Here is a 27,839-nt window from a genome sequence, read left to right on the forward strand (position 1 = left end):
AACAAAAAAAAAAAAAAAAAAAAAAGGAAGAAAAAACTAACTGTTTTAAGTAGACTGAAGAGAGATTGGGACAGGATTTAGGAAAAAAGTAATTTCAGGATAAGGCAAAATGTTTGCTTAATCTAAAAGGAATATTTTGCTTTTATATTAACACACTCTTTTAAAAATATTTTGATTTTTTAATTTCGTTTCAGACTTGGTCTAGTTCATTTACCAGAAAAGCAAACATTAAACATTTAATATGAAAAAAAAAGCTGAAAGAAAACATTCTGACTCTCTGAAATATTGTTCTCCAGTTTTACAAATAAAACTGTCAAATGGAACAGAAATTGGGAAACAGGTGTATTTCATCCCAAACATGTACTTTTTCAGTGAACTTACTAACACTTAAAAACAAAATCCCGCTTGTCTTCTTGACAAGTGCCACGTTCTAGATACCGACTGCCTGGAACCAAAGAGATCACACAGGAAAGTAAAACAAAACTGTCGTGCTGAAATGACTCTTACCAGTACTGCCAGAACAGCGGCAGAAATAGTATAAAAGTTTTCTGCTAGAAAGCAAAAGGAGCAACATGCCTAAAAGGTTGGTGAACACCCTTATTTTGTGGGTTTCTTCTATTCACCACCCCCTGCAAATATGCCCTGGTTGGTTGGTTGGTTGGTTTGTCTGGGGGGGTGTTTTTTTATAATGTTAGTTCCAGGGAAAAAAGGAAAAAGGAAAACCAAAAACACAGGTTTAATCATCCGGCGTAACACTGCTGAAGTGAGGATGATTGATTTTTTACTCCACAACAATTTATGTTCCTGACTGCTCTTTGCTGCCGCTCGTGCAGCCCGTGTCCGGCAGTGCTGAGGCTCAGTGAGCCTGGGCTCAGGCGATGGGTGCTGCCCCCCCGGCTCGGATAACTCTTGCAACTTGAAGCCAGCAGCTTATTCCACTTAGAACACTTAAAGAAAACATCTTGCCACCGTAACAGCTGTGACAGTAGGATTGCAGCATGTTTTATTGCTAAGCTGCCATCTTGGCAGATTGTCTGTAACAGGGTGGTTCGCCCCTTACAGCCGGGAGTCCCAGGACCTGCCAGATATTATTCATTTAACAGATAACAGGCTGGGAAGGGTGCGCAGAAACCTCCAAAGTGCCTGGGAGCACCTAGGTGAGGTGCTGCTGAAGAAGGTGGCTTTGTGACAGGTCCCGGGAATAGTCATTTCGGTGCTACAGGAGAAGAGCGACAGCAATGTTCTGGGCACCTCCGGACTCTGCTCCTCTGGGTTTGGCACCTGCATCTCCCTATCACTGTGTGAACAGTGCACGAATAAGGAACCGATAGATTATTCAGCACTGTCATAAATACTGTCCTCAAAAAGGAAGACAACCCCACAATTTTAACTCCCACAAAACAAAGAAACCCTGATACCCAAGTTGACAGTATAGAAAGGCAAATACTCAGCAGCTTTTGAGCTGTGATTAGATCTGTTAACTAGGAGTAGAGTAAAACCACCTGAATCCAGCAAAATCACATTACCTTTGCATTAAACCTTGTTGCCGATCTTATAATTTCTGATTAAAACAATTAAGCCTTTGGGTATAAATTATTTCATGTTTTTTATTATTTAGACATTATGCTGCTCACTATCACAGAGAAATCGTCTTTGTTACTAATAGTTCTTCTGGTAGGAATCAGAACAAGCAGAAGCAAATTAATAAATGATGACATGGGAATTACAACAAAATAGACTGACAACTTGCGGGTATGATTCTGAGTAATAACATTTTACACGCTATTCAAGAGCACTGCTAATAGGTGAGACTTAGTTTACAAAATTGTCAGAAACATTTATAAAATGCTTGAAAAATGAATTGTTACTTTTATGAGTCATACTTGTTATTTCATGAATTTATTGTTGTAGTTCCTTTTACATATGTTCTCAGGTTGTAGTCCTCACCATAACAACTGCTCTGTTCACAAGCTACATGCCTATAACATGCATTTCTAAAAACCACAGTTTGGTTCAACATTTGTCTTGTTTCAGTCTATTTTTCTATTATTAATACAGTTTAAAATAGATACGAAAAATACAATAAAAAGGGTTCCCAAATTCCTTCATCAGACTGAACCCAACAACATTTACATGTTAAATCCAGTTGTATTTCTTAGCACCTAAACCAAAAGACTGGGAAACTACCGACAAAGACACACCAGCTCCTGTTTGGACTGAACTTGTACCCGCTGACCCTGAGCCAAGTCCTGCTGTCTAATGTTACCATGGCTTTGTATCTACTGAGCAGCAACATTTACAGAGAGCAAATGAACTGGAAAGTTTTCAGAGAGTTATTTTCATCTGGTCAATGCACAGTAATGTTTGTCAGTTCTAATCAAGACTACCCAAATTCAAATGTCAAATACTTGCAACTATTTGATCAAGAATACATTACAAACAGGAGATTATTCAATTGCTTGTTGAACAACCTAAAACAACAACTCTGAGAAAAATCACAAATAAATCTTGGGTTGTCTGTGAATATAAAAAAAGAGTTTTCAAATTAATTCTTTGATCTGAATTATAGATCCATGTACCCAATGATACTCTTACACAATCCAATTTTTAGCATCATCATCCATTTTCCTGTTCTATTCTTTTGGCTTCACAGACTTCCCCAAAAGTATCTGTTGTCCTTCACTAGCTAAATAAAAAACACTTTGCTGAAGAATTTTGTTTGGAAGAAGCGTGCAATATAGGTCTTCTCCCATTCTATGCATTACTTCATTGCATTTCTACACATTATTTAATTTAATTTGATTTATTACACTACTGTCTTCTGATGCTACAGAAGAGGTGCACTCGAGGGATATGGACCAGACACTACGAGTTTCTCGCAAGCATCATATGCATGTTCAATAACTTATTAACAGAGATTAGAGACACTACGAGGTGGGAGCAGACAGACACGTAACAATGACAAAGTAATGAGATGATTACGGTCTTCTCATTCCTCCTCATCTATGCTAACTGCTGCAAATCACAAATTACAGACTCCAGCTACTCCATGAAAGTAGAGTAGCACTCCGTGCCCTATGGCGGCCCCTTCATTATGGACCCCCTGTATTAACCTTTAAGAAACAAGAAGTCATTTCTGTCCCTCTAGACTGAGTGGAAGTAAGAGTGCTACATCACTGAAATTCATACAAGCCCTTACAAAGAGATACTGCTTTGACGGGGAATTCTTCAGAGAAACCCTGCAAACCAGAGTTAGACCCATGTGTGACTCACTCCTGAGTTGTTCAAGCTCCAGCTCAGGCCAGCAGCAGTTTGTTACCTGGGTCAGTACCACAAGATCTTCTCACCAGAAAGGATGGCTTTTTAAAATGGAAAGAAAGGACACTACAAGAGGCTCCGAAGGTGAGGTTTCAGTTGGAGAAAGAGGTTAGTTAGCCACTGCTCCCTGCTCACCTCCCAAACAGGTTCCTCCCAACCCTCTCTCACAGCATGAGCTGGCACCATGAGTGTGCAAGAGATGTGGCATGGGAGAAAGACACTGGGGTGACCAGAAGTGGGACAGAGAAGGGCTAACGCCTTGTTAACTTCACTCACTGTCTATCAACATATACCAGAGACAAAGACGCGCCTCCAAGCTCCACCTTGCTGGAGGGAAGTTTAGGCCAATGGGATCCCACAGGCTCTGCCGGCAGCAGCAAAGTCCTCTGCCATGGGAGAGAGGACTGAAAAACATGGCCAGTCCCCTTCCGCTGCAGTCAATGTAATTAAAGCTCATTTTTGGCAAGGGAAAAAACAGTCTCCTCATGAAAAAGGCCTCAGGTCTCTGAGCCATGGAGAGCAGTATGCAACAGCCCAGCATTACACAGCAGAGCACAGGCTAGCGAAGGACACAGGTTCAGCCACGCTGTGGATGGAGGGAGAGGAGGAGATGGGCAAGGGCAAGAAGCCGTGATGCCAAGTCCTTCCGCAAATTGGCTGACACAAATAGGACTGACAGATGAGCTACTTCTAACTTCTAAAGAGAAGTGAACTAACACACTGCAGCAAGAAGAGGAGAGAAAAAGGAGAGCATAATGCCAAAAAGTCTGGCATTTCTATGAAAATGAAGACGTCTTGCAGGCAGGAATACACAGAAGACCCAAAGTACTCTAATCAACATACTCCAGGCCCAAATGAACTGTTGTTGAGATGATGATACATTGGATTTTGTCATTTAATGGTGTCCAAAAAAATGTATTTTTTTATCCCTTTAGGCATTCAGTGGCAATACTGAGCAACAATGCCAGGCACAGATGACAGAATCACTGGATAAAAGACTGGATTGTAGGATATGGAGCCGAATTCTACAAAAGATACTTAAGTAAATGAAAATACCAGCACATAATGCAGCTACCCTAAATGCTTTCAGCAGAGCAGTTACTCGCACAGAATTTTGAACTATATAACGCTATGCATTAGTATAGGCCTTATGCTATTTTATCTGTAATTGATAGGTCTCACAGTTTCATATGACTCCCTACTGGCTTCCCACTACCAACTGACCAACGATTCCAGGCAAAACACTTTATGCAACTCTGACACTTACTCCAGCTTTTATCCAAGAAAATACACCACTTTTTGCAATGGGAATCTAGTTAAGAGAACATTACAGAAGGAAAAAAGGTTATAAACAAAGCAACTAATATTACTGGATTGACAGAAAAAGAAACAAATTGATTTTTTTTTTTTTTCCAACCTTGACTTTAAGGACTCTGCCAGTCCTATCCTACTGGATCAAAAATTCAGAAAATTTTAAAACTAGTAATTCAGAAAAGTTTAAAACAGTGCTTCTAATCTGCCTAGTGATCTGGATATTTCCTTGTGAAACCTTCTCAATTAGTACTGGACAACGATCACGTCCAGTGACAATGTTTGCCTCGGGGTGGCAGGGTGGGAAGAATGTCCCAACTTTTTTTTTTTTGTAACTAGAACACGCACAGAGTAATTGAAGTGAAAAAGGGTACTGTGAAACTTCCAATATCTTGTTGAACGATTAAGTGAAGAAGAGACACTTCAAAGGCATGGCTTCTTAAGGATCATAGCCACAGAGTACAGTTTGATCAGAGATCAATGAGCATCTGCCATGTTATATGCTTTCCTTCCGAGTCGCAAGTTGGAGCATAAAAGTGGATGTTGGCACAGTTTTAACAGTGTGAAGTACATGGTGCTCCTTAGCAATACAAGACTCCATCTGCGCACATCACTGCAGGACCGGACCTAAAGTTATGATCACACATCGGAAGAAACCACTCAGACAAAATTCAGAGGCCGCTCTTTGCTCTCCACTATATTGTGGCTTTGTCATTTTGTAACAGTTGAAGATTTTTTTTGCCCCATTTTCACAAACTTACAAGAAAAGCACATATACTTTCAATGTCTTTCAGGAGGATCTGTGCTCTTCAGACAAAGCAGCCATCATTTCATTCTGTTAGATTCTAATGCCTCATAAATGACACACTATTTTTAACCACTTGCCAATTAACCCCTCGTTATCGACTTGAAATTGTTTCCTGTGATCGGTCTCAGCACCATGTAAAAGAAGAATTCTGCATTTCAGATATAATATCAGGCTCTAAAGTTCCGTAATTTTGCCACGTTTGAGATGATAGCACAGTCTCACTGTGACTAAGGACTGCAAAATCGTGCTCTATGTAATTGAATCTAAAGATCTGACAACACTGACCTTATCAAGAAATGAAACTTTTGGCTGAGGTTCAAACCATGCACGAGAAATAAGCTCTTGCTGGTTGTTTGTAAACGTCATATAAAAATGTACTTATTCATTATTAACAACTTGTAAACTGAATATACTGCAGGTCTCAAACTGCTGCCAAGTATTACTTAGTACGATCATTTCATTTACATCTAATTCTTGTATTAAATTTGGCAGCACAACCGAGCGTCCCTTCTCATGACCGTAAGAGGGTTATCGTACTGAGATAAACATTCAGGCTGCACGTTAAAAACTGAGGATAGAAGAAATGCTAGGGGCCAGATTAATTTTGTGAATGCCCATAGTGCTGCTGGCCTCAGTGACAGCCCTATTTCATTACAAGATGTGCAAAAAAAAGGATTCTAGGGAGAACCAGGCCATTGGTATCCCACTGTTGTTGTGATAAGGCCAGCAGTGACAACACATGACCTGTACTGGTGAGCCATCTCCTTTATGACAAAATAGAATATTTTATTTTGCTCCAAGCAAAATCCCCAGTAATATCAGCGCTAGGCTTTTGTAAGCATCACAGTCAATGCAAAAATATGAAAGTTTCATAAAAATTCAGGAAGGAGCTATTGTAAATAATCGCAATTGCTCTGCAGCAGAATGCCATTTTAAAAGGAGGCACGAAAAACCATGGGGCTTTTAAAATGATATCATTACGTACCTCTCTTGTTCTTGCATACAGCTTTCAGGATGCGGTTTCCAGGTCCACATTTTCCATGGTGAGTCACACATATTCCTTCTGAAACAATCCACTCATAACACATCGGGTCTTCACAAGGAATAGATTCAATTAAATGCGGACAACCTGCCAGAGTGCCTACGGGTTCTACGATCACTTGCCTTTGTCTCATTCTAAAGCCTGGAAAAAAGAGAAACTGAATTAACTGGACAGCTGCAAAAAATATTTATACCAATAATCTAGTAGCAAGAGGACTACCTAGGGCATCTGGAACTGGGGGATACAAAGACAAACAAGAGTACAACACTTAGAAACTGAATGGATTAGGACGGCACTTGGCTGCATGTGCCCACAGTCCGGGCATGCAAAATCTAAGAGTGCGTAAAGAATTCCAACAACCAACATTTTTCACATTTCTTTTTCCTTTTCATCCACATTAGATAGAAATACACATGTTCAAATATAGGAATTTGCCACTGATGCATATATTAATGCATATATTAATGTGGTAACATTAAGTAACATTAAGATAAAAAGAGAGCAACAGTTAAGGAATTGAAGATATAAAGGACATCTATATTCTGCCTGGGAATCCACTAATGAAAAGACTTGTTTTGAGATACAGCAGAGCAGTTTACTAAGAAATTAGTGTTCTGCCTTATGAAGGTGGAAGGATTTCTGATACATAATGCATATCAGACCTCTTTGAAATGACATCCTGTTAAATTGGAAGATTCAAATGTAAAGTGGAAGAAGAAGGTTACAGAAATAATGAACGAATTGATTACATAATCTACCTCCTTCCGAATAAAACCAAAAGTCATGTTGCTTATAAAATGCAGAACTAGTATGCAAGTATCTTTCAGCATGTTTTGTTATGTAAATGACACAGAATTCTAAGAAGGGCAGAAAAAAAATACATCATGGTCTTTCCTACATGGTCTTTTCCTTGTCTCAGACAAGGGGCAAATAACAGCATTAGTGGGGGCCACACGGAAATGCCTTGGCCACAAAACAGAAAAGAAAATGAAACATAAAACATTCCAGAGAATACAACAGATCGAAGTTCTACCATTCTCAAACCAGCAAAAAGAAATTCAAAACAATTTAAAAATGAAATGGTTTTGCAAATCTTTATACTTAACAATATCTTTTTTTTTTTTTTTTTTTTAAATTTGAAAAATTCTGCCTGGCTCAGGTCACTTCAAAACCTTATGTTGTTTTCAGAAAAGTGTAATTTCCAAACAATAATATTCATTCCCTGATATGAACTCCAACAGTCATCTTTCAACTTATTTTGTAAATGAAGGAAAGACTCTGCAATGAATCTCAAAGTGTTGCAGCAACAAACACGTACACTGAGCAATTAAGATCCAGGGGGGGTCAAATTATATTTGCATACTCTTCTTCCAGGAATTTAAACCAAACCCAGAACAATGAGAACAACCTCTCGGGTGAGCCTAAACTCCAAGAAGGCAGGAGGGACTTCAGTCCTGACGCCCTGCAACCTCACCCAAGCATTGCCCTCGAATCCAAGCAGGCAGGCTTCCGAGGAGGATCAGAGAGGGACAGCCTGGCACTATGGAGGTTTGCAGCTGCTATCCCAAGAAATCCTCCTTTTCTCCAAGTTCAGTGCAGGATAAAAAGAGCTGAATCAGGCTGAAAATATTACTTTTTTTTTTTTCTTCTCCCAAGAATAACTGCAAAAAGCTTTTAAAGGTCATATTCCACTCCTGTACACACATCTAAGAGCTTCATCCTATGTTAGATTAATTTAAAAAAAAAAATACATTAAGCTCCCAATGTAGAATTTGACACCACTGTTTTTGCAATCTTATAATATTCCATTACTCGCTTTAGATTCCCCAATGCTGCAAGTGATATATAAGAGCAGCCGTTACCTCTTCTTCCCTGGAGATCCTGGCAGTTCTCGTGAAGACAGGGGCCCCACACTGACCAGGCGGACACCACGCACTCGGAGGGGCACGGCAGGTTACACAGCTGGGAGGCGGAGGGAGCAGGACCCAGGCATAGCTTCCCATCAACTGGTCTAGTAACTAAGAGGAAAAAAAAAGAAAGGAAAAAAGAAAAGCAGGGCTGCAACTTTGCCCTGACCAACACACAGAGCTCCGAAGTTTACTGCTGGCCTTAGTTTTCCCGAATGCACCAAAAAGCAGTACTTTTTTAGGGTCTTATCTCCCAGAGCAAAAAGTTAATCCTCTGTTCAGCAAGGCACGTAAAGTTTTATCTAAATCATCCATATTCAGCAGGCCATTTAAAACTATGCTTAATGGTAAACGGGTGCTTTAGTAATAAATTCAGTGCTGATTTTCTACAATGCTGGAGCAACAAACTGGAATCTAATCCCCCGCATTTATGGCCAAGGAGACCTCTTTACTCCGTACTGAAGAGAAAGACGTATAAGAAGGAAATCCAAAAAGCTCACACTGCAATTGGGAGCCAGGCAGAGGCAGGTGACAAAAGCATGAGGATGGGGGAATCTCCCCATACCCATCCCCTTCAGGGGCGCTGCCTTCTCTGCGGGATCCAGACCTTTGAATTTTCTTCATCTACTTTCATTACAATTGAGCAGAGCTTTCGGTTTCTTCTACCCAGACATATGCAGAAAGCGTCTTTCCTGCCTGGGAGGTGAGACGTTTACTTGAATTGCCTGCACCCAAGGCAGGCATGGATCTCCAGACCTCCTCATCTATGAGATGAGCCGACCTCGAACTCTGCCAAAGTACCAGTTTTGTTGATACTGACAATAAATCTGGAAAGCTGATTCCCTTTGTATTTTCATTTATCGTAAGAGATTTCTAGTTTCAATTAACTTCTCTCGCCTTTTTATTCGGGGCAGAGGGAGGAAGGAAAAGAAGGGGAAAGACTCTTAAATCTATCTTCTGAGTCGTTATATGATATTGCATTTTAATTACATTATGGGCTGAATTTGGCTGTCTCTTTAGATAAATCAATATCAAAGCAGCCTTTCAAAAGGCAAAGGCTTGTTTGAGTTTACTCTGCCATGGTATTACCAACACTTCATTAATTTCTATAGCTACTGAGTTTGCTTTATCCTCATTTTTGTTTTTAATGTCTATTTTTCTTTGCTTCCATGCATGGAATTGACTTGAAAAGAATTTATAAAAATATGCCCAATATATGAGTAATCTTTTCTTTTTCTGATATTTTACCATTTTCTTTAAAATTAATCATTTGAAGAAAAACACAACTTTTTTCTTTGAAACACAAGACTGCAGTGCTCAAAAGCCCAATAAATTTTGATTTGATCCTGAAGTTGAGACTTAGAATCATAGAATCATTATTGGACTTAAGAGCAATATCAGTGCTTATGATTCCAGCTCATCAGAATAACAGGATTAAACAACAGATGCAATTTAATTCTAAGCTGAAAGATAATACGTTCGTAAAAAAGACCATTTTCTGAATGATTTCTGAGACATCGTAAGGCCTTTGACATGTTCATTTAGAGATTACAGCAAGGTGGCATAAATCCAATTCAGCTGAATGCTAACATAAACAGACCTTTTCTAGAGACCTTGCAAGTGAAGTGACAGACAGAATGAGATAAATACTAGAGTTTTAAGGATAAGAGTATTTATTTTACCAAGAAGTCTCATGCATGGCTTAACCTGCCTTTCAGCATCAAGCGTTGCAAAACTGTATCATTTTTGGAGAGTTCACTTGAAGAAATGAAAAGAAATAAATTTGAGTGCATACGTTCAACCCAAGGAATAAAGTCCAGTCCTAATCTGCTCTAACTCAAGGCGTCATCGTAGCAATGGCTCTTTCCCCCTCACTGATTTTTAGATTGTCTCTATATTGCAATTTAACTATCTAAATGTGGAAGTCACTAGATAAAGCAGGTTGGTTCTCCTGCCTTGAAAACTAACCAGCTACAACCAGCGGTGCTGAGGGTATTTTAAATTGAGTTTGGATAAAAGAAAAACAAGAAAAATTGATTACAAAAAGTTAAAGGGGCAGGTTTTTGTCGGTAAGCTGAGTCTACCAGCCATCCCAGACTCATGGAAGACTCTTTCCTATTTTGGAGGAAAACCCTGCCTTCCTCTCCCTGCCAACCACCTTCCCGCTCCCTCTTCCTCCCTCAGGCTGATGCCCCATTTAATTCTAGCACTGGGAATGCTTTTCCCAGGACCAACATCCTACTTGTCACTAGAATAAGACTGCTTGTTTACCCACTTCCTTAAGTAATTCTATATATTCTGTAAAATGTAAATCAGAAAATACACAGACTATTCTAATCAAATATCCAAATATATTCTAGGTCTGTGCCAGTTTATACTCACTCTACACTGACTACAGTCCTCCAGTGAAAGTCTTCAGGAATAAGACAAGAACAAAAAGAAACAAGCTGCATTAATAAATGCATATACAATAGCATCCTTTTCCAAAAACAGGCGGGTATAAAGAGCCATGTTTTCCAGCACGACAGCCAGAGTGACTGGATGGACCAGCGGGGTCTTCTATAAAAGAGTTTCATCCCTTCTTCAGCCATTTGATTGACAGCTCTGATTTCCATCAGTTTTATTTAAAAGCTTGATGTGATTTTTCTATCGCTATTCTTTCATACTCTAATAAATACCTTTTTTTTTTTTTTTTTTAAGGAACTATAAGGTGGGTTTCTTCTGTGAATCTTTTAAATGACAAAATTCTCACACACGCCAGCCTCCAAAAAGGCGCAGATAGCCTGGCTGGGGATGTCCTGTTCAGGAAAAAAACCTCACATTATGCCAATGATAAATGAACACAGCTGCTAGGACTGCCTTTATGTACCAGACAGCCTTCTGATTTTGCTCAATAATTGACTTTGTAATGGCATTTTCCTACATTCATATAGAAAAAGTGCTTTTTGTGTAATTATTTTCCTTGGAAAAATATTAGCCACTTTTTTGGCAGAAGGGGAAAGGCAGAAGCCAGGGAAGAGAAGAACGAGAGGGGGAGGCAAAATCTCTAATTCAAGTAGCAGCTTTTTTATTACGCTTGTTCGTACCTTTTAAAATCCCGTGTTCTTCCCAATCTATAGAACAAACTTGAAAAAGCAATCAAGTACTAATCTGGGAGCCTCTGAAACATTGCACATTTCTATAGCTGTTATATTGGATCTATCCTTTATAAATGCGACTACGGCGGTTCCCAGCACCAGTGTCTGCCTCAAGTTTGAATTTTACTATTTGCTGTTATTTTCAGGTTATTGCTACCAGCAGGAGATAATAAATTGGGTTCTAAAGTATCTTGTTTCCCTATATATTTTTACGAGGTAGTGATTTGGAGGAAGAGTGGAAGAGGAAATCAGCTCTGATATGATTATTTCCATAATGTAATTTTAAGCCAATAAATAAATTATCTGTGAATGTAGTCATATGGACACATACTTGCAGGCATACATACCAACACTATGTTAAAAAGCATTCATGGCCAGACAGAGAGAGAAATATATAGGATGGCATTTTAGTTGCAGTGATTCCTTTCAAAGTTAGTTTTTCACTCCTCGGGAGGTAAATAACACTTTTTTCCCTGGACCTTAACTTCATTTCCTTTTTACAATGAAAAACCAAGTATTTCTGTTATTAACACCGAAATGAGACATTTCTAAATATCACTGACATATCTGGAATACAAGTAAAGAGTATCAGGACTGTCTCTTATATACCGGTGCAACCATATTCAATTCTCAAGGCAATAAATCCAGATGTGTACCATATCTTTTGGCAAAACTAAGGCAAATTAATGATTGCCAGGGTACAAGAAAGGGATGGCATATCTTTGTAAAAGTTCTCACTGCCTTTGCCAGGACTTATAAACCAAAGACACTTGGATCAATATGAAGGGAAATTACTTGAGAAAAATCACAAAGGAATGAGTTGCGTTATAAAAACAGCTACATGTGTACAACATAATAGGGATAAACCAGCACAACATTTGTAAGTAATTTCTCTAACCTGAAAGACTTGCTTTTATGGCAAAAACAAAAGATTAGACAAAGGAGAAGCAGTGAATGTAATTTAACTAGCCTGGAAACAGCACCAACCCTAGTCCAGTGCATCCCTCCATTAAAAAGCCTAATGCACCCCATGCCTGATGGAAAGGGTGCCTTTATGCTTTTTTTTATCAATTAGTTTTGAAGCCGCAAGGCACAAAGTTGAAGTCCTATTTTCAATTAAAATCTATTTAACAGACAAGAAACAAAGTATGAATAGAAGGCTAATCACAGCATGAAAGAGGGTTAATAGCGGATTGCCAAGAGCAACAATGGTTTAATGTATTTCAGAACAATAAAGATCCTCGCAATTTTATTAAAGTGACACAGACTATTAGCACTCCATGGAATAAAAAGTTTCCCCGTGTCCATATCCTCTGCTGTACAATGGGATCCCGATCCCAACTGGGATATTGTGGTGTTTCACTACAGCAGAATTCGCAGAGATTATTGACAGAAACCGCAGATCTGGCAAAAATTCAGAGTGAACATGGGACTTCCCACCAGCAGTCACACGACTGAGCAGACCAGAGGCGACAAGTCATTAAGAGCGTCCAGGAAAAACAGTGGAGGCAACAGGGATGCTGGGATGCCAGTGAAGGCAATGACGGGAAGGAAAAAGGGATTCTCCAGGATGTCTGAGCCTTGTTGGCTGTTTTCCGGAAAAGGCCACCAGACGCTGGAAATGACTGGGATAGACCGCCGGAGAGGGTGACAAGGAAAACGGAAGAAAAAACCCAAAGGTGGGGATATACTTCGTGAAAGCCTTGTAAGAGTGTGAACTTTGCCCATCGCTAAGTTTAGCGTTCATTCAACAGGAAGGAGCACCAAGGAGCAGAAATCTGTTCTGTGAATGCTGCCTCACTGCAGGAGCCCTGGTACCATGAAAAAAGCACCACTATGGATGTGTCTGTGATACTGGGGCGTGGTACAGGTGGCCCAAAGCTAAGCCGGTGACACGCTAAGCTAGTCCACTCGTGGCATGGCCATGCCAGCTCGGATCCTGAAAGCAGCAGGGCTGCTCCGTACAGAGCAGGCCCAAGTTCACAAGCTTGATTTATCTCGAATGTCTCCTGTTCCAGGACCAGCCCAGCCACCATGGGCTTTGTTATCTCTCCCCAGTGTCCCAGTTTGTGGTGTAGCCTTGAACATACAAATCCTTTTATTTTTTCATCTGACTCAACATTATTGTTTGAACACAATGCAGGTCCCCGTCCTCATAACAACAACGGGACAAAATTACTCAGAACAAACTGTCGCTGTTTTCAGTAAAATTAATCCAGTTCCAGTGGCAGGAAATAATGGCAAAAATAAAAATGCAATTAAAATCTTAGATTTCAAAGATAAGACCCTGAACTAAAACCTAGTATCTCATGTGAACTGACTGGGCAGCATATTATTTGCTGCACACCAAAGCCAGCTGTATAAATAAAAGTATTTATAAAGGGATAAATATTTTGTGTTCATATCAAAAAGCTTGTTGACAAAAAAGACATATTCTTTATAAGGCCGCTTTTAGAAGGCACACTTCTTTCACTGTCAAAGTCTTTTTATACATTATTCTCTTCATTTTCCTTTAATTAGCTTCTAGACAAGAAAAAACTGAAAATATTACACCTCTAAGAGACATTAGGGAAAATGTTTTTTTCCTAATGGATTCAAACTAAAATTTTTGAAATACACATTTAAACACTACTGTCAAGCACCGCAACGATCTGAATAAAATCATTTCCTCTCTTGCTTCTAAAGGGTTTCCCCTGAAGAAGCCAGCTGTTACATATTTATTTTTCCATTACGTTAGTTGTATCTTGTAAATTCTGCTCAGCATTTGGTGAGCTTACAGATCAATAAATCGGCATCCTAGCAATATAAATCTGATGCAGACTTGCCTGATTATGTTCTACACTTCAGAGGTGTATTTCTCATCTTTTCAAGCCAGTTCAGTCATCCCAATGATAAATAACTAGTTTGGGATGAGAGGGATCCCTAGAGGGGGGTTCTTCTTCCACCTGAGAACATGGTTTCTGTGATTCAGGTCAACTAAGCCGCAGGCTGGATGCTCCTGTTGCTGTACCACAAGCCAGTCAAACAAAGCTTTTTTCACACCACTGCTGACCATCAGTTCTCTCCCCCCTGTGGTCCTAGTCAAGTTTTCTCATTACTCATATATTCTAACCTATTCCTCTTCAATTTCATAAACCAGACAAGGACAACAGGATTTAAACATCAAAGTCCCTAAATTCTAATTTCCGTAGAGTAAATCAGTCTTCTCATTCCTGCAGCTTCACCAGCATAAACTTGAAAAAAAAACAGCGTGCATTTAATACAGGGCTCGTACTCCACACAGGGCTCATATTCATTACAACAGGGCATATCCTGCACCAACTCCTACGGGCAGCTTATCTCCATCAACACAGTCTTTTCCCAATAAATATGCAGGATGGCAACAGCCATAAATGGCAACAACCTGCACAACCAACTTACTGTTTCTAAAGAGTCGGACCTGGTGGCTCACAAGACAGCTAGCACCCAAGGGGATGGTGGCACGTTCAAACAGGGCTCTCTGTCGGCATTTTTCTCTTCCTGAAACTACTTCCATAGTTTTTTGAGCAGATGCCACATGTACCAATTTGAAACACTAATCCCCCAGAAGACACGCATTGGAAGATCATGATTCAGAGCAGAACAAAGAACTTGCAGGGAAAAAAATGTGGCACCCTCATTAGGAAACAGAGCGTACAGAGCAAAGAATGCAAAAACGCATATTTTAGAGCTAAAAAAGACAAAAGGGCAGGAAGAAAGGGATGAGGATAAATGCAGAATAATACAAGATATGAATGAAAGGAGTCCTCAAATTCATCTCTGTGCAACTCCAAAGAGGCACTAATTTCTGGAAAACAAAATACAGTGCCAAAACATCTCCCATATGGGAATTAAGAATAGTCTGAAAAGTTCACTCATCAGATAAGAAAGGATTAGACATTTTTGTCTATCAGAAGTAGGGAGAAAGCTCAATACTTTGTGGAAAACAAGAAAGGATAATGGCCATAAAATTATCATTTTGAAACTCGTATAAGTAGTTTCATTAGATGAAACTGAAACTTTCACTTTCAGACCATTTGGGGATTCTGTCAGTAACGTGGCTTGTAAGACAAAAATACATAATGTAATACACACAGGGATGGATCAGAAAGCAACCATTAGACCCGAAAAGGTACTTGAGTATTTACTAAGTCTTGAATTGTGAACAGACTAAAGGACTTTTTGCTGCTACAGCTGGTGACACACAAGTTTATAAAAAAAATCTGATGTAAGATGAACCAGGTGGAATTGCATCCTAAAAATAAAGCAAAAATGGGTATAGACTGGTGAATTACAGTGGAATAAGTAAGACAAGAAATTATGTCTACTAACTGGTGAGGGCTGAGTATCTCTCAAAGGAAAGGGGGATATAAAAGTAATAAAGACTTCTGTAAGAAATAGTTTTGCAGGGCAACATTAAAAGGTATCTAAGAATAACGAAGGCACAACTACCTCACATACCTGCTATTGAAATCCAAGATCATATAAAAATAAATATATGGAGACAAATATGATGGAGACACTCATTAAGCAAAAAAATTGTAAACAAAACTTTAGAACCTTGTACAGGTATGAGAATTTAATGTGGATTTTCAGATGGAAAATAACAAAGATTAAGAAGACAGGAAACTGCAATGATTTGCTGGTGAGATGGTAATAAGAGATACATTTTATTAGCCAAGTTTACTATGCTGGGTAAACAATAAAGAAGATTCAAGGAAGAACAGCATTTCACAAAGGTCTTTTCAGTCCTATAATTAAAACTTAAGCAGACAGGCTCCAAAAAACATTATAAGAAATTCTGAAAGTGAGAGGTAAATTGGATCTCATTCAAACAAGTAAAAAAGAAAAAACGTCAAGATATATAAGGCACAAATTTTACAAAAGACTGACAGGGCAGACATCCCTAGTTAGAAAGCTACAGAAAATATGGAGAGAACAGCAATCCCAGTCACTAGGGACAGTAGGTAACTAGTTCAGAGAAGAGAGGAGAGATGCTTCTGGATAATTTTATAAAGGATGCCATCCCCCAGACTACTGGTAAAGAGTTATAGTCTCTAGATAAATCCAAAAAGCAAAATTTAATTAGAAAGCAAAAGGATACTCCCTGGCCTTCGGGAGAGAAGGTAAAAAATTCCTGAGGAAGAAGATTAAATGTAGGAACCTCGTATGTTTATTAACTGTTTGAACATAAACACAGACACCATTCCCAGACTCTAAGAGGAATTTTAATTCCCATATTATTGGACACATTTATTGTGATTGAGAGGAGAGCTGTATTGCCAAACAAGGAGAGAGATTTCATAAACTGATCATTGCTTTTACCTATGTCTTTTTTGTTGGTACACTGGGAATTGTTAGTTAGTGATGTTCACCCAGATTAATTAAAATTTATTGTGGGAAAAATTTATTGTGGGAAAACACATTTCAGATAACATTTTATAAAACCAACAGTCACAAAAATCTTATCTCAATCCAGAAAAGCCCACTTACAAAAGAGAAGAAAAAGTGTGTCCCATGTTAGCAGCGTCTGGCTTTGAAAATAAGTTGAGGATCTGCATTTCTGCTTTATTTAAAAGAGCTTCCATACCAGTGAACAGATTTACATTAAAAAAGAGGTAAGAAGAAGGGTAACCACCACCGTGTCTACAGTTTACTCCAGACACGGGATGTCCAGGCACAGGGATCGAGGAGTATCCAGAGATGAAGGGCAGAAAGGGCAGATCGGAGCTGTACCATAGGTAGCTCACTTGCATATTCTATGCTACTCTTTCTGCAAAATTTGTCTCCTCCTTAAAAGCAACATCATTTCAAACATGTAGATTCGCTGCTTCTATCTCTGGATATCAAAAGAAAAATGATAAACTTGAAGTATTAGATGACCACATCTCTCTGAAAATTAAGCATTATATATTTAAATGTGTTAAAATTCAATGAGATAATTAAAGAAAAAACACAAGGATCTGTTTAAAGCTAATTATGTTAAAGTTCACTCTAAATTAACAGAAGCCTAACAACTGAATAGAGATGTGGATTCCTTGGACAGAAACATTAAAAATAGCGCAGTCTCTTAACTTAGGTGCCTATACGTTGGCTTACCTACATACACAAAAATACAGATATCTGAATGACACAACACTTTACACATTTACCAAGTGTTCCCTGCCAGCTTCATCTAGATGTAAGAGTCTCAGAATGCAAGAATATCACAAAGGATTTCAAAGATTGGAAGACCTTCTGCCTCCAAATACTCATCACCCATGTTAAAAGTATGGACTTCCTCCTTAAGGCCTATAAAATACGTAACTTCTCTCGGATCAAGACAGGGACTTCTTAGTTAGGTCACCTCTTGGGGGAGAAAGATATGAAATATCAATGCATTTTTGAAAGTAATATCTGAGTGAAGTTTTTCCATTTCCAGTATCTTCAAGTTGGAATTTTATAATCAAAATAAAGAAAGATGTCAGCAGACTTAACCCTCTGAATAACTGATATATAGGGACTCAAGAAAACAAGGGCTCCTGTTTCAGCAGATTTAACCTTCTGAATAACTGATACATAGGGACTCAAGAAAACAGGGGCTCCCTTTCTAAATATACACATTTTAATAAAAGAAGAAATAGATGGGAAGACTAAGCAAATGAAAAATGGGAGAGATATCCTTGGGGGACAAAAGAGCTTTGAGCAATATGTATAAATACATCACAGATGGTACCTGTCTCCAACTAGGATTCAACATATTTTATCCAAGAATGCTGCTGGAGAGACCACGGGACAAAATCTTCTTTCACATATGTCATTGGGCCTAGATCCAAATTCTCACTGGAAGTAACCAGAAGAATAACAACTGTGATGGATGGTAATATCCTATTAGACTCGCTTGTTTGATTCCTGAATGATCCCTTTAAGGACACTCAAGAGGTGAAGAAAGAAAAATTACTGTACTTTTGATGGTAGCAATTAGACTCTATATTTGCTTATACATAGAAGGATTAACTTCCTCATCTTCTCCCCATCACTGAAAAAATGGTACAATAAAATATGAGATGCCCTAGTGACGAATAAAAGTATTCTATCAGTTCAAGTTGCCAGAAGAGAGGCCAGAAAAGATGTCATTCCTTATTTATTCACAGAACAAAAATTGATCGGCTAATAAATCAGACACACTGAATATTACTGGATAGGGAGGGATAATAGGGAAGGCTTTCCCTCCTCCTATTTGCACGTGACTATGTTGACAGTAGATGGGGTTCTCACTTTCTAAGGACTACCGCAAATCTGCACTCCTGCCTTGGAAGGGCAGTAATAATTTATAACTTGTACAATTGTTCTGCACGTTTGGTTTTTTTAGTTGCCTATATGAAATTTTTTTGTTTTTAAAAACAAAAGGGTTAGAACTGTAAAAACAAGGAAGAGGTATCCCAGTGCTTTCTTTTTGTTGAGAGGAGAGCTTGTAATTTTTAAGTTTAACTTAACTTTGAACAAGGGGAAAACCTGCAGGTGATCACACACTGGATATATAGCACCAACGCTGTTACGAACTATGTTGGTATAAGGGTTTCACATGCACTCCTCTAATCTTCTCGAGTAATTCACAATACTGAAAAAGAATAAAGAAGTGTGAATGAAGTCAGTTAAAGCTTGCTGCTCACCAACTTGCCGTACAGTGGCTTGCATGGACCACAGAAGGGGTCAGAAGGATGAAGACAGTCAAGAAATGTTACACGCCTCTCATCAACAGCACTTTTCTTACTTTGAAAGTCATATGCATCGCATACTTGTGCAGAACAACAGAGGGGGGCTTGCGTTGGGAGAGCAAGGTAGTGCCGGATGTTTGGGAGAGGTGAAGCAGCAACTATGCATGGACTGAGCAGGATTAAAACGGGTCTGGTTTTCTATAATCTCAGAGTCTGTGCAGGATGCTAGGACACACTGGGCGTCGAGGAAACATTTGCTTTGCCTTTGTAAGTAAATAAATCTAAGATATGATATTGTCTTCTTATTATCTTACATCTCTGCTCAAAAACATATTCTGCAAGATCTCTCTACATAGAGTGAATAAAACAGCCTAAGATGAATTATTCATCATGCATCTGTATCTACTCATTATTCTTCTAAAAGAAAAATAACTCACTTCCAGAGTCCAAAAACTGTCTGTCTGCTCAGAAGTTGTGACAATATTATTTTTGCTTTCCCCTTCAAATCACAAGAAAGATTGTGTATCAATCTGAAGCAGAGGCTAAAGCCGTATCCGGAATGGAGTGTGACATCTTTTTTTATACTCTAAACCAGGCCTAAAACCACAGATAAATGGATTCAACTACCAAGGGGATGGGCTACCTGATATATGAGAGAGGAAGAAAACTCAACTCCAAGCATAATTTAGCTCCTTCATCCTTTGAAACCTTCCCATACAAGTACACCTACAGAACGGGCATCAGTTCACCCTAGAAGGTTGTGGCTCCTGGCAGTTCCTCAGGACCCTGAGGACCATGTCCTCCTGCTCCCTCTGATGCTGAGTAACACCTCCCTATGTAAGCATGGATACAATGAGGGCATTAGCTAGCCAAAGGCTACTAATGGCTGCATGTTATCTTTTTTTTTCCTCCCGCATTTCTCTTACTCAGATCTCCTTGGGCCAGACAATTCAGAATGACCCTACGCACGTACCTTCCTTCAGTCGGTGCATCCCGATTTCTACGGTGATTTGGACGCAGTAGACCTCCCGGGTTTGTATGCCACCTCCACAAAGGCCTACATGCTTGTGACGGCGAGGGTCCTGCTGGTCAAGGAGGAGAGACACTTGGCAAGCTTTCCATTCAGAAGTCCTCCAGGCAAACCTTTGGAAAGAAAAAAAAACAGGTAAAACAAGTTTTTGAAAAGACTATGGGTGAGGAAGTGGTACTTTATTAGATGACAAAATACAATTGGTTTAATCTTTATAGCAGCACTTCCCAGTTCAAAACAGGGAATGTTTTGAGACATTTTGAATGTTAAATTTACAAAGGTTAAGTATTTGTTATTTGTCTGGAGTACTTGTGTAAAATTTTTCACATAGCACTAATCTCCAAAGCGTTCTGAAACACTAAATCATCCTGACAAACCCTTTGAGCAGGGTGCAAAGAAGGAACAAAGATTAAGAGGTTCGATTAAGTGCAAAAACTAGTTTTCAAACGTGGCTGAAACCACCAAACCACCTCTCTCTGCCAAGACCTGAACGCCTCACTCCGAAATGCACTTAAATAGCTAAAACCCTACATATGTCAACGGAGCTCCAAGCACCAGGCGGCTTTTCTACAGGTGACAGCTTTATAAACGCCTAGGGCACTACCAATTTCTTCAAGGGATTGGCTAAAGTAACTCAGTTCTCTCATTTCAGTTTCCAGAAGTTGTGATACACAGCAAGCTCTAGATAAAAATATTTTCATTCTATATTCAGTTCACACCTAAAGAGCATTAGTGATTTTCAAGGAAGGATAACGTTCTTGGGCACAGATATGTGAATGCTGTACAGACAATCATCATTGGTATGTACCAGCTTAAATGCCAGGAAGAACTTCTTAAACCCATAGGGAAAACAATATTGTGTATCAGCGGAAAGCAAAAATTATTTCCCCATCATGTCTGAAAATGCAGAGCATATTTCTAATACAACAGTTTTCACAGGCATAAATCATTTTGATTCACAGGTCACGGTATCAGTGGAGTAAATAAGAGCCCTAAGCCTTTCTTCAGCGCTTCCCGAACAAATCTTAGGCAATATTGGTTTTATAACCAATCTGTTCACACTTTTTATTCCTTTGCTCCTCTAAATTTCATAGTTTACCTTTTACCTTTTACCTTTGTTGGCTTTGCGTAATGTAAACTATGTAAATCACAGGTCACGGTATCAGTGGAGTAAATAAGAGCCCTAAGCCTTTCTTCAGCTTCCCGAACACAAATCTTAGGCAATATTGGTTTTATAACCAATCTGTTCACACTTCTGCTGCTTTATTCCTTTGCTCCTCTAAATTTCATAGTTTACCTTTTCCATACAACCTTTGTTGGCTTTGCGTAATGTAAACTATGTAAAATAGTTTCTTTCTTTTATCCTCAAGATAAACGCTCTCTCCTCGTACAGCAGATCCACAGTTGTTAATACTACGTATGTTTGTTAACCTGCTGACTGATCACTGTAACCTCAAGCGCAACGGAGCGCCTCTGCAGAAAAAGCCTTCCACATTGTAATTCTCTGTATTCTCCATAGCGAGTATCTGACTACAGCTATGGCAAGGAAACATGCATCTCAAAATTATATGAAAAATAAATACATTAGCTTGCCTGAGCACACATCAATGTTCTCTTAACTTCTTATGTTCTAAGTATGGGCATAAGAATGATTTCTAGCCACAAAGCACTTACGAATTTTGGAAAACACTTACTCATGGAAAACATTTGTGAATACTGCCAATTACTTCTAATTTACAGGTACTTTTCAGATGAGCTGTCATGCTCTCTTAACTAATATACAGTATCATGTGCAAATTTGGATACACTCACAGGGTTTATTACCAACAGAGAAAACAATAAAGAATACACTTTTCACATGACAAGCATGAAATACTTGAACTCCCACAACATATAAAGCACAGCCACGAATTTTTTCCCCTAGTAGTTCCTTCTGGGAATTCCTAATCGCATTTCTTGGGCCCGCAGTATTAAATGCAACCTTCCTCTTATAATAAAGGCAATGAAAAGTGCTCTTCATCAAACACCGGGCGAAGAGGATTCCTCCTCCACACCACTTCAGGACATCGTGCTCTTCAGGTCTACACTTTCAAAACTAGAAGCTTAAACATAGAACACACACATCTTTCCACAGCCATGGAAATAGTTGTTTTAGGGAAGTATTTCTTAAAACAATAATTGACTAAAGAAAAACTGATTATCAGTATCTGGCTTAGGTAGTCAGCCGTGAACTCTGGATCCTAAAGACTCATTTCCAGAGGTGTGAGCACCTGCTTCTCCTATTCAACAGGAGCTGTGGGAGTTAACACCTATGAAAATTAGGCCATCGGTGATTAAAATTATGCAAAATAACTAAATCTGAGCTCAGAGATAATTAAACTTCATCAGCCCCTGAATCTAAAAAAAATCCCTTTAAATATTTTAACTGGATACTGTGCTACACCACAGAACAGTCTTTAATGAACAGCTACCAAGTGCTCCAGCCAGCACCGGCTCTGCTGTGAGCAGCTTAAAGCCTCAGCCCCGTCAGCCCATCTTGCTTTTTCCCAGCTGGACATGCCCTCAGCTGTCCAGAGTTTTCTGGTAACGTATCCTGACCCCCAAGCATTAGTTGTTTAAAAGGTACACGTTTTCACGGCCTTTAACAACCCCACTACACCAGAAACGTATCCAAGGGACTGCTATCCCACTGAGTGGGAAACCTAACGCAAGACCTCTCCAGACGGATGCAGTGACCTCAACAGCTTTGTGCCAGACTGCAGGGTATTAAGCAGCGTGGCCGATACTTGGCATTAGTTTGCCCAGCCATGGACTACACTAAAGACAATGAGAATTAACATTACTTCATGAAGAGAAACTGCATAATCTCTACTTAAATTTAATCAGAAGCTTGTTAATAGCCATTAGTAAAGAACAGACTCTACTGGCTGACAAACACCTCAGGTTTTTTTGTAACTTTGGCAACCTCAAGCCAGTACTTGCAAATTATCAGCAATATCCACAGTGGTTTTACCACACGACTGTAATTTCTCCAATTGAACAAAGATGACCAAAGCCACCAATGCACCAAAGATGCGCTGTACCAGCATTAAGCTAAGAGGTCGATCCAGCCACCTTGTTCTCCATCCCCAGAGGGTGAAGAGTGTGATAACTCAGGAAGTGGAAGGGACATTATACAACTGGATCATCAAAGTTGGTCAGCTCCAGTGTAGTCTTGTGATCCCTATGCCAAAACCTGTCGGTGACGACAACTTCAAATGTCAATAGATTTAACATCTCATTTTAACTCCTACCAATATCTAGTTAGATTGACACAAACTCGGTATAGTTACAGTCCTAGCTGTGACCCATGTTTATCTACAGACGTCTTTCTATAGCTAAAAAAATCTCAGCCTTTTCCTTTGGCTTCCCAATAGGCTTGTTCCACTTTTTGACAACACTGGTTGAGTTACAGTACTGTTTGAGTATTACAGTAGCTACTTCCAAAGATTGACAGACCCCATTGCCAATGGTTAGAGGGCTAGCTAGATAATGTCCCAAATGGGGACCTCCAGAACCCACAGACAGTTATATCCTTCTGCTTAAGAAAATGGGCAAGCAAAACCTGCTAGTTTAGAAACAATAAAGTAAGTGCTTGGGGCATCTAGGAGGGAACTTGGCTGGTAAAGCTGAACAGCTTTCCACATCATAAGCAGTGCTCTGAATTTCCCTGCTCAAGACCGTCAGTTGAGGAAGCCAAAGAGCAGGTCCTGAGGGTTTCTGTTACTATCAAGGCAAAGCGCGCTCTCGCACTGTAACACCCAACCGCAGCTGCAGGAGAAGTGTCCAACGTGGAGCTGGAGAACCAAAGCTTCACCATGGATGGTTCCTGATCCGAGGGGAGGCAATGAAGCTGCCTAGCTGATTCAAGGCCATCATTGCGTGCCCAAGACCAGTGAAGGTCAAAAGGCTGAAAAGTAGTGTTGCGACCATTCCCAAAGCGTAACTCCGGCAGCCTACCAGCAAGGTTCACTGCATTTCCTTTCAAGTCTTTCCTACTTCACACTAATGCCTTATCTTTAATTGGGACACATAATGGGCCTCATTTACAAAGTGATACCATCACACCCATAACTTAGCAGTAACCTCAAGCCTTTTGAAAAAATCAGGTCTGAAAACTTTCCCATTTTCCATCATTTAACTTCTGAAAAGCTTTGAATTTCCAACAAAGCAAAGAGGTGTTTTTTCTAAATCCCTGTCTTGTAACATAGCAACCACAACCAAAATGAAAGATTTAAAGACATAATCATAATTCTGGAAAATCTATCCATTCCCAGTGAACATGAAAGCTACACATCAAGGATAAAAATGATATAATACATTGTTTTAAAACTGATGACTCAGTGACAGCTATGCAACAAACAAGTGCTCAATATTCTTCTGATTTATAGTAACCTCTTGGTCTCTTTAGTCTATAGGACTTATGCTCTTAGCGCTTACACAAGTTTTATACCTGCATATACCCATGCACTTTAATTGAACTATCCCTAATTTATATCACAATAAAAGAAAGTAGAATCACCTCCTACGTATTTAAGCTTTTTAAGCGCTTAATCTAATCCCTTCAGAACAAATAACCAAAAGTAAAACAAAGCACAGAGCTCTGGAGTCCTACATGCAGTTAAAATGTTTTATTTTCTTGCATTTAAACTATTGATTAAAGAAGTTATTGTGAACGTCAGCCATAAAATTAAAAGGCCTTCCCATTTAACAGCAAATTTACACTAATTGCCATGTACCTGTGATGGGACCTGTAACTTGTAGCCTTGCCATGGACATAGAGGTAATACTTAATGGAGCAGTTTTGAAGCTGAAGGTATTTTTTTTCCTCTCTGGATCCTTTTAGGAGGCTGGAATATAACTTCAGCCATCTCCCCCTGCTGACTACAACTCTGCAAGTGCTACCTCTTGACCTGCTGTTTTCCTATGTTGGTGGATGTAGTCTGCCATATGTACCTTCATTCAGTCATGGGAGGCTACCTGTCCCTGCATTAAAAAACAGCCTCTAGAGAATGCCCTTCCTTCTCCTGCTCAGAGACTTGCTCTCTTTCTGGTCTATGTCCTTACCCATTTTCTTTGCCGTGCCTGGAACGTGCTTTGGAAAATTCTTGCCCAACGAATAAAGCTAAAGGAAAGGCTACTTGTCTTAAAATCAACCAAAAAAATAGCAAAAAGCAGATTTCCAGGAACCAGGAAAGTAGATAGGACTCTCATCTTAAAAGATTTTAAGACTAATCTGATTAGGCAAACACAAGCCAGAAAGAAAGAACGAACAGTTTGTGTTGAGACCTGACAAATGAAGGAGAGCACCTTTTATTGCTGATACTGAATCTCCTTAAATTCATCATTTTCTTGTAAGGAGAAGAAAGAAAAGATAACTGTTTGGTAAGCCTTAGCAAAGCCACAGATGAGGCAGCATATATTTAAGGTGAAAAAAGCATCATCTTTCTAGGTATTACACTGCAAAGAGAACATGCTTAAATAAGGAGAACAGGAGCATCAAAGACTTCTTGTATTATTTATAGAGATTAACACTACATCCCTCTATGGCTGAAAGCTACTGCTTTCCAGACTGAAGTAGTTCCAGTATCTTGGTCATCAATTCCCAAACACCACCACCAAATCACTAGGCTGCAAACTATAACATGGACCGATAACATCCTTTACCAGCTGCTGACAGTTAAATAATACACTTAAAAATGTTTGGCTTCTGTTCATTAATACGAACTTCTGGCCCCCACAGCCTTATGTCCAGCAGACCCACAGTACATACTGCAACGTTACAGCTTTTCATTCCTGATCGTTTCTGCCGTATTGAATGGCCAAATCAATGTCTACTAACCAGGCACTACTGTAAAATTCTCCTCAACACTGCATAGAGTGACAAGGTCATAGCCTACCCCCTGCATTTTGAGATATTACATCCCTAGAAGTAACAGTTAACTAAATACCAGAGATTTGTTTTGTTGGGGGGGTTTTGCAGTATTTTTAGTTAAGTGGCTCTATTAACCTGTAAGTCTAATCTTATTTTTCTGGGCTAGCTCATTAGGCAGCTTATCCTAGCTCATGCATATACTTCACCAGAGATGTTGCCTGAAAGACAGAAGGTGTGCAGGTATGGCAGGGTGGGGAAGGTTTAAGAGTTCATGGGCTCATGAAAACCGGGGCATAGCAGCTGAAAGAACAACAGGATTCCTTCTATATCAAGAGTGGCACCACGAGAAAATTATCAGTGTTATACAGGTTCTCACCTTTTGGGCTCTCCTGGCTCTACACCAAGCAAGCTACAATCGTTTGCACTTTAATATGGTGCAATGTCAAAAAGTAGAAGAACTGAGAAACTAGGGACAGACACGTGTCTGTTCACTCCCTGATTAACTACCAGCCGGTCTACCCCAATCAGGTGTCACCTGCACCCACGCTCCTATACAAAATCAGCGAGACAATGTGTTAATCTATTGTCTTTGAAATTGATGTGCGTTTGGGCAGAAGCAAAAATCACTCTGTAAGAGCCTTTCCGTAGGATGTAATCAAGCAACAGAATATTTTTTTTTATACTTCCTCTCTTCTGCTATCAGGGTGCATAAAAATGATCAGCATTTGATTTTGAATGAACCCAATGATACAGAGACACTTTTAGAGGTTACGCCTTCCTAAGAAATGTATCTTGCAAAGGCTTTATCAAAGGTTTTGGCAGTATCTGGCAAAGCCCCAGAAACTCATGACTTGATCACTGAATAGACCTCCTATTAAACATACAGGGAGATTTGTCTGCATGCATATAAAATTTTATCAATCTTGAAGCATTTTACAGTCAATCTCAGAACATGTCACATGAAAAATTAAGCAATATTTTATTTCCTTTGCAAAGCAATCTAGCAACCCCGTACGCTAGCCTGGCCAAGCATAACGGCATGGATTTGCAGACCAGAAAGGCGAGATCCTCACCTTCTGCCAGAACAAAGATTGCCATAAACCAAGCAAGCACTCGGGGACTGCAAAGTTTCCCATTTCAAGAAGTACCCAGAGGGAAGCCGAGTAAAGTCCAAGCTATTACTTCTGATCAGTTCCCATTTTCCTCAAGGAGGACTGGGATTTTTTTATGGGGAGATGAAGGGGAATCGTTAAATCTTATGTAAAAATTACAATTTCAAATCCAATAAAAGCACAGCCATGGAGACCTGCCCAGTCTCTGTGCAGCTGAGGAAATTCTCCGAAACAGCAATCAGTATGAAAATCCCTCCAGAGAACAAGAGTATCTGCTCTCAGTTTTTAAAATATGAAAATATAAACTGTAGTAGGTGTAATTTAAATTTATTTCTGTATATAAGTGTAATTATTGTAATAGCAATAACGATAATAGCAACAATTACAAGAATATTACTAACAATAAATAATACTGCTAATCATAGTTAACAACGATCAAATCAATCATCTTTTAGACACAGAGAGAAAGCATGACATGCGGCCCTCTCCACACACAAACACTGAGGAAGAAGATTTGCTTTGCACAAGGCAGTCATCAAATAGGG

General features: G+C 39.4%; 1 protein-coding gene across 1 annotated transcript in view; it reads right to left on the reverse strand.

The window, feature by feature from the left end:
• THSD7B (thrombospondin type 1 domain containing 7B) overlaps window positions 1–27,839 on the reverse strand; it is a 282,252-nt gene that overhangs the window by 184,430 nt on the left and 69,983 nt on the right. The window contains exons 5-7 of the mRNA XM_019472194.1: window positions 20,212–20,381; window positions 8,342–8,497; window positions 6,423–6,620 (exon numbers count right to left, since the gene is read on the reverse strand). Of these exons, the coding sequence (XP_019327739.1) occupies window positions 6,423–6,620; window positions 8,342–8,497; window positions 20,212–20,381 (524 nt within the window). The remainder of the gene's footprint in view (window positions 1–6,422; window positions 6,621–8,341; window positions 8,498–20,211; window positions 20,382–27,839) is intronic.

Source organism: Aptenodytes forsteri, unplaced genomic scaffold, assembly GCF_000699145.1.
Source record: "Aptenodytes forsteri isolate BGI_AS27 unplaced genomic scaffold, ASM69914v1 Scaffold11, whole genome shotgun sequence".
In the NCBI taxonomy this organism is placed as follows: Eukaryota; Metazoa; Chordata; class Aves; order Sphenisciformes; family Spheniscidae; genus Aptenodytes; species Aptenodytes forsteri.